The 12,983-nt window shown below is 43.5% G+C and overlaps 1 protein-coding gene across 1 annotated transcript; it reads left to right on the forward strand.

The window, feature by feature from the left end:
• The first annotated feature begins 10,471 nt into the window (after positions 1-10,471).
• LOC111066294 (putative odorant receptor 92a) lies at positions 10,472-11,938 on the forward strand. The gene is given in 4 exon segments (XM_022354774.2): positions 10,472-11,168; positions 11,171-11,279; positions 11,358-11,556; positions 11,619-11,938. Coding segments are annotated over 4 exon segments (1,218 nt in total). The 3' UTR covers positions 11,832-11,938.
• The last annotated feature ends 1,045 nt before the right edge of the window (positions 11,939-12,983 follow it).

Consider the following 12,983-nt stretch of genomic DNA (forward strand, 5'->3'; position numbering starts at 1 on the left):
CAGCTTGTGGATCGTAAGAGCGAGCAGCGCCAGAGCGAGAGCGAGCTAACAGTCCAATGTAAGCAAGAACAGTAACCGGCTGTTACCCATGGAGTCCTAACAGCGCCGTAAACAGCCCAGTGTAACAGTCTGTTAAAGCTCTGTGTTAACTGCTCCGCTCCCATCCTTGATGAAATTATACAAGGTGGTGCCGTTGCTCTCTTACGGATCTTACACGCTCATACACTTACACAATTCCAATTCATCACTCACACACATGCAATCTCCGAAAAGCGATCACATTGCGGGACGGGACCACCTTGTATAATTTCATCATGCTCCCATCAACAAGCCACTGTTAGTGCCCTCGGACTAATAGCTCGCTCTGTTCGCTCTCACGATCCACTGGGCCCAGTCTAAATGGCATTACAAACATACCTGCAAAACGGACGTAAATTACATACCATAGTGAAAAATATTTAAAATGTACCCCCGATTTGTTTCTTCTTTGGACTACCTCGATCACGCACTTATCGTTTGAATTCTCATCCGTATATTGACTCTTCCTTCTACACTCAATGCAGTAATTGACGATCTGAACCCCGAAACAACAACTCCATTTGATAGCTCTGTTTCATCGGGACAGGTGCGCAATTGCCATGGAAAGTTTTCAGATATTTCACTCAAATGAAGAGGTTTATGTGCCCACTACATTGAGCACCTTGAAAAGTCTTATTATTTGAAGTGCCTACAATAAAATTATAAATAAGCATTGCACAGAGTAAATATATTTTATTTCGCCCACTGATTTATTTGGGCTATTCAATCAATATGCAAACTCTGTTTATGGTTTGTTGTGTGTTGGTTTGGTGGGCTTGGCGGCGTTTCGCGCGTGGCCAGGGCCAGATAGTTTTAGCGTATTATAGTGTTTAGTATTGGAATGAATGATGGAGCTTGGTGGTACAGCTTTCAGCTTTCTCCTCCTCCGGCATGTCACCATTCGCCAGATACTTTTTGTTTCAAAGGTTTTCCCCTCATGGAACACCAGGCAAATAGTCCGGTCTTTTGCCATATTTACTTGATGCTCCTCATCATCCATAAAGTTGTATTAAATTAATTAAATTTGAATTGGGGGGTTGCAAATGTCATTATTAATTAAAAAGTCAACGCTGCCTTGTCAAAGGGTACGTTACGGTCACATTTGTAAATATGTACGTAAGCATTGCCCAAGGCGATAGAACGGCCATCAATGGCCAGTGCTTTGAGGCCAAATCATCTGCATTATGAGACCACAATCATAAATGGGGCGAATCCACATCACCCTCGTCCTCTGTAAATAATAATAATTTTGGTATGGTACTTTGCTCTCCTATTTTCTGTGTAATTTAAGACCGAATATGTACTCAGTGGAATAGGTAACTATCTAACAACGTTACTTAACTCAAAATATCAGTGGAAATTCGCTGCAAATCAAATCGAATCGAATATTTGACATTTTCGACAGGCTCCTCTTGATTTGCCAATCGAATCAGAGTTTCCATTATAATTGTAAAATACTTTCATACTTGAAACCATTTTAAATTGGCACTGTTGCACCTCTTTTTTTTATACCCGTACTCAAAAACCATAATTCCAACCATACTGTATGGTTAGTGGTACGGGTATAAAAGTAGAGTCGCGTCCCCAGAAGCGACTCACACGTTCCTTCTCGTTTATGGTTAAAATAAAGTGAAGCTCCATAAACAAATCGTTGCAGTTTGATTGAATTTTTTTTGGTAAATTACACACTCGCATGCGGTCAAACGCTTTTGGTTGGGGTTTTTTTGGTTTGGGCTTTTTTTCTAAAAATGACAAAAATCCTCGGCCCCTGCTGGGACAAAGCAAACGAAAAGGGTTGTACTTGGTACCGTCGCCCAATCCAGGGCGTGCTCCTCAATTTGCCTTTGTAGTAACTTAGCAGCCTAGAGGCGTACTGACGCATATCCTATACACAAATAGGGTTATTTGACCGGTTTAAGCAATGTTAAAAATCCAACTCAGTTATCCCAGCGGTAGCTGTAATCACAAAGTGTTGGGCTTACTCTAGCTGTTTAATTACCAAAATGCAAAGTCTTACAACCAGCGTAAGTACTAGAACTATGTGAAAAACAACGCTACTTAAAAAAGCTAAAAAAAAATCCAGTCAAAATCAAAAAAAGTCCCTAGAAAAAAAAATATCATCAAACCATTCTAACCCAATGAAATCGTTTTGTCCTTGGGAAAATCGTGTTGACTAGGTTATAAGCGCCAAGAATCGGTGCATGAAATGTAGGCACTATTTCGGAAATTCTGAAAATGTTTGTTGCTTAATTTTGCGGCTGATCTTTGGTTAGTTTTGTTCTTCGGCTGCGTGGAATCAGTGTGAAATTTCTAGCCGAATTTTCAGTATACTTCAGTTAACTCTAGGCACAGATATTCACACATTCAGATATCTATAAATTGCATTTGGTTATTTGTTGATTGAAATATAGAAAAAAATCGAATAAAATTGGAATCAGTTGAATGGAGGAATTTTTGTATGATTTTTATTTTGGTCTACTCCACGACTAGCTGCAGCATACATATGTATGTATATATATGTAGGTACACATATCTGTGTGTGTGTGTGTGTGCATTTTCACTGGGAGCAGAGCAACCGCAACAGTTTGTGCGTTGAGTGATGAATGGCTGGGCTGGCCTGGTCTGGGGATAACGATGACAACGACCCCAGGACCAGGAGCAGGACCCCAGCAGCAGAAGCATGTGGCCAGTGCAGGGAATGCGGTGTGAGCGCTGAGCTAATCCCCTAATGCAGATACCCAAGCACACTACTCACAGTGGTTTCTGTGGGCCCACATGAAATGTTAGGGACAGTCGTCACTTAATTAGAAATTTGGTCATGTTTAAGATCTAAATGGTAACTAAACCGATGACAGATGCAGTCCCTTGCAGTCTGTCTGTGTTACTCTGTGTCTCTGGGTGTGTGTTTATGGCCGCAGATTTATGAGCAGCTAATTTACTAAGCTAATTTGTTGGAATTTAAATACACTTGCAGCTGCCGGAGGCAGTGACAGCTTGATGCCCGGCATGTTGTGACACTTTTCAAAATGAGATTTTCCCTTTACCAATTCCATTCCCTCCCCGCCCCCCAGCCACTAAGTGGCTGAGTGGATGAGTGGCTGTGTGGCTGTGTGGGCGTTGAGCTGTTCAGATGCCACACGTTCTACATTTTGCATCGTCCGTTGCCCACGCTGACGTCGTTGGCATTACCTCACACGCACAGCGAAATTCCGTATGCAAATGCACCAGATGTGTATGTCCGGCAGGGTCCGGACTCCGACCACCTGCAGAGCTTATCTCTCCGGTACGAGTCGAGCAGAGACGTGCGTACCTCAAGAATGGGGCCACGGCATCCAAGCCTCGCGCCCCTGGGGATGGGCCAAAACACAGCTGAACAGTCACGAGCACGAGTCACTCCGCCGAACTGACACTGACACTGCCACTAGAGATCTAGCACTGGGAATGGAGCGGCTCACGACTCACGCAGTAACTTTATTGGGGGTTTTGTTTTAGAATTTTCTTTGCACGACTCACGCGAATCCATGCTGGGCATTGCCGGATCACCGAATCTCTACCGACGCGCACTTTTAATGGGAAAGCACAGGGACTTCAGCTGGGCTTTAGCGCACTCTGAATACTCTTGAAAAGGGTACGATAGGAAGATCTTCTCTTGAAGGTTTTCTAGTGAATTATAGAAGTAGTTTGTGCCCCGCCACGTATTTATATGTAATAAAGCCAAATGCTGTTGGTTAGCATTGATATGCCTCTGGGCTGGGTCCGATAGTGTTCAAGGAGATGGAGATGGGATGGGGCTGAGGTTTGAGGGTTGGGTATGAAGCTGGGAGGGGATGCTACAGCTGGGTGCTGGGGTGGACCCAGTTGTAGGCCAACAATAGTTACACGTATTCATTTCAAGCGTTTTTATGCGTTGCTTGGCTTTTGTTTTTACCATGTCCTAGCCACTGTCCACAATCATTGGGCCTGACATAGTTTTTGTTGCCACACAGTGGCATGTCCTCCCCCTCCCTCCCACTTTCACCCACTTTATGATGGGGTGGGGGGAGCTCTGTATCTTTAGTGGACTTCTCAACTGCCTGGCTGGATAACTGCCTGGTTGGATGGCTGGTTGGCTGGATGGCTGGACAGCGTGGCATGGCATGGCATGGCATGGCGTGGCGTGGCGTGGCATGGCGTGCCTGTGCGCTGACAGTAAATGCTGAAAATTGAGTGCAACTTGTCGTAACTTTATTTTCAAATATATGCGGAAAGGACTAACCAGACAATGCACAACACTCGCACACACACACACAGAGACAGCATGGCCACACTCACTTTCACAGCAGGGCCACACTCAATGAGAGATGTGTGGCGGCGCGCATTTAACATGCGACAGCCAGGCGACAAAGCCTGTCCAATTCAATGTCTTGCGATATTTAGACAGTCATTCAAGCAACTCCATGCAGCAGCTCATGAAAGGGTAATGGGTACAGGAAAAGGCGCTGCTGCTCACGTACACGTGTATTGCAGTGGTTCAAAGTTCGAACCAATACAATGTTCCGTTTCGCGTGCGGCATACGCACACAAACGCACTGCAAAACATGTGAATGGCTGCGTGCCGACGCCTGCTTAAAACAAAACATTTGGCATATTTTTTTTTAATTTTTAAATTACATTTTAATTAGAGAAAAGTTGCATGTAAGAGCATCCAGCAGTTCCACCCATCAGTGCTCCCAAATTAATGCATTTATAATACAAGTCAAATCATTGTACATAGATAAATAGATTAATTAAATAAATGGAATTAAGAAAAGAAAAGATAAAAAATTAATTTATTTATTTGATTATTTATTATTATTTTTTATTTATTATTTCACTGATTTGGTTCCACAGATTGGCAGTCAGAATTCAAGGACACGAAACCTAGTTGCATCCATGAATGTTTATATTGTTTGTTGCACGATGGATCGTGCGGGAGTTCAACGCATCGACACTTTTGTCACCTGCTCCATTCGCCTGCTCATACATACAAACATATGCACGTGTGTGTCTGTGTGTGTGTGTGTGTGTGTGTGTGTGTGTGTGCTAAGTGTTTTGCAACAAAGTTTTTGCGTGCTTTTGTCTGGCCGACTAACGTAGGACAGAGGGCCCCACCCTTACTATATCCTTCCAGTTACCGTTTGCGGCTCCCTTCTGCGCCCATCAGATGTGTGTGTGTGTGGTGCACTGGGTCCTGGTCCTGGTCCTGGGTCTGCGTCTGGCTTCGGGGGCTTTATTACCCATCTCCATCTCCGTTCTTGGTCTCGTCTGCATAAGCTATGCGGTTGCCTGTCGCCTATCAGGCCAGGAACCTTACAACCACTCTCTCCTCTCTCTCTCTCTCTCTCTGAGTCCTTCTCGTTCTGCGGTAAATTTAACGAATATGCAAGTCCTGGCCAGCTCCTGCTACTGCTACTGTAACCATTCCAAGTCTCAAGTCTCACCTACAGATCCTGCTGCCATGCTCCACCATTCGTTGGCCCATTACCCCCCCTTTCACTCCGTTCATAAGTTAGCTGTGAAATTGCTTAAATTTGAGGCTTGGCTTGGCACACACACACAGACGATCAACTTTGACTTTCGCTCTTTACGTTTGAAACACTTTACCGACCAGCCACGCCCTTAGGTCAGTCCCACCAGCCGCCACTCCGGCACTCGACAAATCAATTGGCAATCAATGGCCATTGGTGTCCCACTCTCGTGCCCTCGTGGCAGCCAATAAATTCCAAGACAATCCACGCTTACCGTTAGCTAACCTATCGATAAACAGTGGCGGGGGCCAGGGCTGCCACGCCCCCGTATTTCCGCTTGTTCGGTTCACTCTTCAATTAACACACCGAACAAGAGAATGTGTGCAGTGGAAGGGCAGGCTAGGTTGCGGGTTCGGGTCCAACTGCATACGGCAGAATACTTAATATAATAATAATAAATCCCAGGCCATGGGCTGCAACCTGCAACTACTTTTTATGGACATTGTTCCTATGACAACTTGCAACCCCATAGATACCGACATTGAGGCAGCATCAAGGCAGCAGAGCAGCATTTACCTCTCCTGGATGAGCCTCGACCTCATATCCCTTTGTGTATCAAATGGGTGGGCAGATTTTTTTGTGTGCTCGGTGGAATGCCAAAGGCTTACCGGAGTTACGGGTTACGTTATGGTAACAAAGGTGCAAGTGTCGGAAGCCATGGCAGCCAAAAGGAAGTGCAGCACATCTCCGCCAGGACGCCCACACTGCAGCTGTACCCAAAGAGTGTATCGATGGTGAGGAGGCAGGCAAGCAGAAGACTTCTTTGAGTTTGCATATCTTTGCCTGGCCAATTTGAATATTGTAACAGGAGAGAAGAAGCAAAAACTAAAACACATCAAAATAAAAAGGAAAAAAAACAAGGGATAAAAGGGTGAGCCAATCCCATGCAGCGAAACATTGATGCACTGCAAGTGCCAAGTGGATTTAACTAAGCTCAAAAATGCCTGCATAATTGTTTCCATTCGATGGAAAATTTTCCAAATAGCTTCAAGTCCCTTAGAGGATTTACATTGTTAATTAGAGCAAACCAAATACCATTTAGTTTTGGATAAGTTACCCCCTAGAGAAATCCACCGTTTGAATAAAGCCAAAAGCTGGTCAAAGAATTCCCCAGAAAATGCCAAAATCCTTGGAAATCCTTGAAACAAAATACTAAAAAAAAAGAAAGCCCTTTCTACAGTGCACATCCAACCCCCCACCCACATATACAAAGTAAAAGCCCAGTGTATTGGCGGACGACCCCACAATTCTATTCTCGGCTAGAATTTTTGGGTAAGAGTGTGGGTATACCACACACATACCACACACACCTACACCTACACACTACACACTACACACCTACATCTATCCTGCACATGGGAGCACTCGTGCAGCCGCCCTGGCCTTTGATAGTTCCATTTGAAAGGATTGATGGAGCAGACTCAAAATTGTAATAGGAATTTTTGAAGCTGCACAAAACCCTGCGGCCTGCGGCCTGCAAAGAGGCCTAAAGTGAGACGAGAATTTTCCAGCAATTGCCTTCGCTTTGTGTCGCCCATCTGTGGCTCCATATATTGGTCATATACTCAACAATTTTCGTCTTAATCTGTCAAAGAATATTTGTGTTAAATTTTCCAATAGCCAAGCTGTGTGACCAAAAACTATAAAACGATATTTTGTTCAAGGAATTTTCAAATTAATTTTTGCTGCTGTTTTGTGCTTTGGTGTCAATTACACATCGCTGTGATGGGCACACACAACAGTCTCAAATTTATTAAACAACAATTAGGCAGGCATTGCAGTTGCTAAATAAAAATATTTGAATATATTTCTATGCTGTAAGAGGCGAGAATTAATTTACAGAAGCAAAAGATGCCGACAAAAGGTGCCGCAAGGCACAAAATTAAAATTGCAAAATTGCATAATCAATATCTACGCAGAGACGAAGCTCAGAAGCAACCTAACACCATTGCCATGGTGTTGATTCAATTATTCCTTTCTTGGTTCGGATTTATAATTGGACTGGATTTCCCTATTATTTGCCCATAAATCCCTTGTGTTTATTTGTAATTTAATTCAATGCTTTGCGCATTTAGTTCAGTTTAGTTTTAAAATTGCACAATGGTTATTTTAACATTTATCTTGTATATTGCTGAACAAAAATTGGCTGGGTTACACGTGTCGTGCGCCATGCCAGGGATCTGCGAGTGTCGCCTGGGCCACTTGATGTTTCTTAATTCGAATTTTTATACCCAAGAAAAGACATAAGTATATTAAGTATATGCGGCATGGTACAGTCCCTCGACTGAAGCTGAATTGAATCATTTCTTGTTGCTCACTTATTTGGATAATTACTTGAATTTTGCGGAACTGATTCTGCCTATCAGCTATCGGCATTGTCATGCCCACTGCAAGGGTATCAATATGGTGGAATGGAATGAGAATCGTGTGGCGCCACGGCAGCACGGAAAGCCAATCAAATTAAAAACTAACAGTAAATGCAAATAAAATATCAAATTTCAGGCATATTACAGCGAATCAAAAATATGCAGAAAACAACTGTTGCTGCAGCTATCTCTCTCTCTTTTTGGCTGTGTAAACTTACTTTGATAGCTGCAAGCCAATTGGCATCCCCCCAGCCACCATAACGAGGAGTCAAACAATAATAAAATTGCAGTAAATATTTCGATTGGCTGGCGCCTACAAACGTGCACTGCCACGTAGCATAATGATGTGTTTGTGCCACTGACAATACAATTAATTTGCATTAATTATTGAGTCACATGTACGACGCTTCAAATGAAAATCCATTTTAATTGAATGCATATGCATATGCTGGATGTCTGTGCGGGGAGCGCGGCCAAAACCCTCAGCCCTCATATACATGTGCAAATATTTAACTCAATTATTAGCTCAATGAGCAGTGATATCTCTGATTTAAATATTTATCCCACATATACATACATGAACACACACACATTTGCGCATGCAAATGAATGTATTTTCACAGCCAATAAATACGACAAAATAAAGTCATTTTCACATCATTGGAATGAGTGCCATAAATATACACACACACATGCATACTTATGGGTATATTTATGTATTTTTTTTGTTTGTTTTTAAACTAATTATGACAGTCATAAAAATGGCCACAAAATATCTACACACATCAGTGCCGACAAATAAAGCATTTATTAATGTCCGAGAGTCAGTGGAGGCTGCTCATAAATCATTCACATTCACATTAATTTGCAATGCTTGAAGATGTGTGTCTATAAGATGCCAAAGATCCCTTTTGGTGGGCACCTGGACCTGCCATTGGCCTCCCAGGGGCCTGGCCTCTCCAAACTGCTGCAATTCGGTTATTGGTTTGGCTAATTGCAACGCAAGCTGCAAGCTGTTTGGGCTGCCTTTTGGCTAATTTTGGATGGGACCAATTCCACTTTTTGTCTGGCGACACCATGTCTGTACTTTGCTCTGTCGCCTTGGATGGTTCGTGTGTGTGTGTGTGTGTGTGTCTGTCTGTCCCATGGCTGTCATTCCGTCGCCTAATGTTTGTTTGCCTTGGCTTTGTGGCTCGCTGCTGCTGTTGCTGCTGCTGCTTCTGTTCGTTTTTCCCCTCAAAATATTGTTCAAGCTTATATTTGACATGTTATTGTGCATGTATGTATGTATGTATGTATGTCCATATATGTGTGTGGGAATATAATTCAAATTAATTTCAATTTGACGTAAATGATTTTACGCATGTAATTTATGCAGCACTTAATTGGAAAACTTTAACCGCAAACTAACCGTAAGGCAAACATATCATCAAAATTTACATATACCCCCACCCCCTTTCCGTTTTTTTTTTTTGCTATCTTGTTCTATGTATTTTGCATGTTTGCGATCCGAAATACATGTTCAATTAGTGCATACGAGTAACTGTATGCATTGTTAATAGACCGATGCAGCATCCTTATGCAGCAGATGGTTTATTTTATTTTTTTTTTTTTTTGCTGATTATTGCCAGAGCCAGCCACCAAGGACTCTGGCGTGAGAGCTGTGTTCTAAATTCATTCCATGAGAAACGCAGAGACTGATTTAATTTGCGCAAAATAAAAGGAATCGCAGCTCAGGAATCCCATTGACCTGCTGTAAATGGAGTATTTCGCTGAATTTCCCTTCATTTATAAGTGCAAATTAAAGCCGAAATCAAGGGCAAAGCAAATAGTTCTACCATGCATGGGGCATATTTGAGTAGACTCCCGTGTTTGGTGGTCCATAAATACGTAAGCAAGAGCCTGTCAATGCGCTTTCGTTGGCATTTCTGATGAATAATTGAGGGCAATTTTGTAGCCAAGAAAATTTGGAACATTAAAACGTAAGTACGTAGGCACTCTACGGCCTGGAGTTATGGCAACCCACCGCACTCGCTGGGCTACCGTTCCCTTACACATGGCCTTACACATGGCCCCACTTGATTTGTGGCGCTTGTCTTTTGATGTTGTCGTTGAGTGTTGAGCTTATGGAAAAATCCTTTTTGGTATTTTACGTAAATTAAATGCCTGCCCGGGCTCAGTCGAACCCAAAACTGCAAAGAGTGGCAAGAGTAGTATGTAGCGCGGGGTCAGGAGCCGGAGCCGGAGCCGGACAGGTAAACAGCTGGGCGAGCAGCAGGATAAATATTTCAGCAAGCTCATGCTGCTGACGCCATGCAGGTGTCTGCAATTATACGGAATTCAATGAAGTAATTATTAAGGGTCTCATAAGAATTTTATGCACGCCCACACCGACACCGACACCCACACACTGTCCAAAGCTCAGCTGCTGGCCATCTATAAAAGGCTGAACGGCGCTGTGCTCGGGCCCAAAGCATCGTCATGTTGTGGAGCAAGAAGAAGGAGAAGCGTGAGCTGCGCACCTTCGAGGATCTCACCCGCTTTCCGTTGGCCTTCTACAAGACCATCGGCGAGGATCTGTACTCGGAGCGGGACAAGAATCTCATCCGACGGTATCTGTTGCGCTTCTATCTGGTGCTGGGCTTTCTCAACTTCAATGCGTATGTGGTGGGTGAGATTGCCTACTTCATAGTGCACATTGCATCGACGACAACGCTGCTGGAGGCCACCGCAGTGGCGCCCTGCATTGGCTTCAGTTTCATGGCGGATTTCAAGCAGTTCGGCCTGACGGTGAATCGCAATCGCCTCGTCAGCCTGCTGGACGATCTCAAGGCGTTATTTCCCACCACCTTGGAGACGCAGCGGGCGTACAATGTGGGCTACTATCAGCGGCACATGAACCAAGTGATGACACTGTTCACCATTTTGTGCATGACATACACCTCGTCGTTCAGCTTCTATCCGGCCATCAAGTCCACCATTAAGTATTACTTTTTGGGCTCGGAGATATTTGAGCGTAATTACGGCTTTCACATCTACTTTCCGTACGATGCGGAAACGGATCTAACCGTTTATTGGTTCTCGTATTGGGGCTTGGCCCACTGCGCCTATGTGGCCGGCGTGTCCTATGTGTGTGTGGATCTGCTGCTCATCACGACCATCACACAGCTGACGATGCACTTAGCTACATGGCCGACACACTGGAGTCCTACGACGGCGATGAGCATACCGAAGAGGAGAATGTCAAGTATCTGCAGAATCTGGTGGTCTATCATTCCAGGGCATTAGAGTGGGTTGCCCAATAAACACATTTCACCATTTCACCTTTCACTTAACTAACTCCTCCTCCTCCTCCTTCGTTTTGCAGTCTCAGCGAGGAGGTAAACAGCATCTTTAGCTTCACCATTTTGTGGAATTTCATTGCGGCTTCGTTGGTGATTTGCTTTGCTGGCTTTCAGATCACAGCCTCCAATGTCGAGGATATTGTGCTCTATATGATCTTCTTCACGGCCTCGCTGGTGCAGGTCTTTGTCGTCTGCTACTATGGCGATGAAATGATCTCATCGGTGAGTCAAGTCCAATTTCAGTATTGAAGGATTGCTCCTACTTGTTTTTCTTTTTTTTATAGAGTTCCCGCATCGGTCATGCCGCCTTCAATCAGAATTGGCTGCCATGCAGCACTAAGTACAAATTGATTTTGAAGTATATCATTATGCGCAGCCAGAAGCCCGCCTCCATACGACCCCCCACCTTTCCGCCCATATCGTTCAACACCTTCATGAAGGTGATCAGCATGTCGTATCAGTTCTTTGCGCTCCTCCGCACAACTTACTACGGCTAGAGGGCGCTACATCTAGCCGCTCTTAAGGGAATATTGTGCGGCAAATGAACAGATACGAGATACCGAGTGTATAGCTAAAGATACATTTTTTTTTTCTGCTAGTTCTAGAATTAAAGAATGCAAATAGGGATATTAGAATGCCACTCACAGCAGTTGCTACAAATTTTAAATTGGAAAAAAAAAAAAATTATTTCCGTATATGCTTCACTTTGAATAGCAAACTTAAAAATGCACAAAAAATGAATTCTGCAAATGAAAGCAAATCGAAGAATGCTGAAGAATGTTTTGATTTCATGGTGCAAATATTATTACTGTTGATTTATCACGTAATACATTTATTTATTGAAAAGAAACTCAATATATGTGGATGAGTTGAAAAGCAAAACAAATTCGGAGTGCATTAATAATTATCAAGGGGTAAAAGTAAAGGTACAAAGTCTTTTTTTTCTATTGAGACTGTGGGACTGTGGGACTCCAAGCCTAAGAGAGATTTTACAGAACTGTGGAAAAGAATTTTACCCAATAGGGGGGGGCAGTGAGTGCCGTTCCGGAGTTCCCACATACTCGTACTCCTGCGGGCATTTATGGCACTTTTTCTTGTTTGCCAATGAATGAAATTCAAAATGAAAGTATTCACAACGGATGCGGATACGGAAACGTCGCACTCGTTCCGCAGCTCTCTTTTCTCTCGCACTCTCACTCTCTCACTCGAATTAACATTTTAAAGAGTTGAACGAAGCGGAATAAACCGTTGCACACACACACACACACACACACAGGGAAACACACAGCCAGATGTGCACCTGGGGCACCTGTCATGGCCGATGTCTGTCATTGTAATTTTTAATTGCATATCAGCAATTTATATACATAAATATATTTACACCCAGCTGCCGCTGCTGCCCCAGCACACTCGCATAGGGATACACACACACACACCCACACACACCTCTGTCGCTCTGTTTTTCTGTTCAAATAAATCAATAAATGTCAAAAGCAATCAAAGCCCATAAAATGTGTGATTGTCGTCAACCCATACCCAAACCCAAACCCAAACTCCAGAGAGACACAGACAGACAGATATGCCGATATACACGTACATACATATGTGTGCATGTGTGTATGTATGTATGGTGGAGTGTGAAGCGTGCA

Source organism: Drosophila obscura, unplaced genomic scaffold, assembly GCF_018151105.1.
Source record: "Drosophila obscura isolate BZ-5 IFL unplaced genomic scaffold, ASM1815110v1 contig_165, whole genome shotgun sequence".
Lineage (NCBI taxonomy): Eukaryota > Metazoa > Arthropoda > Insecta > Diptera > Drosophilidae > Drosophila > Drosophila obscura.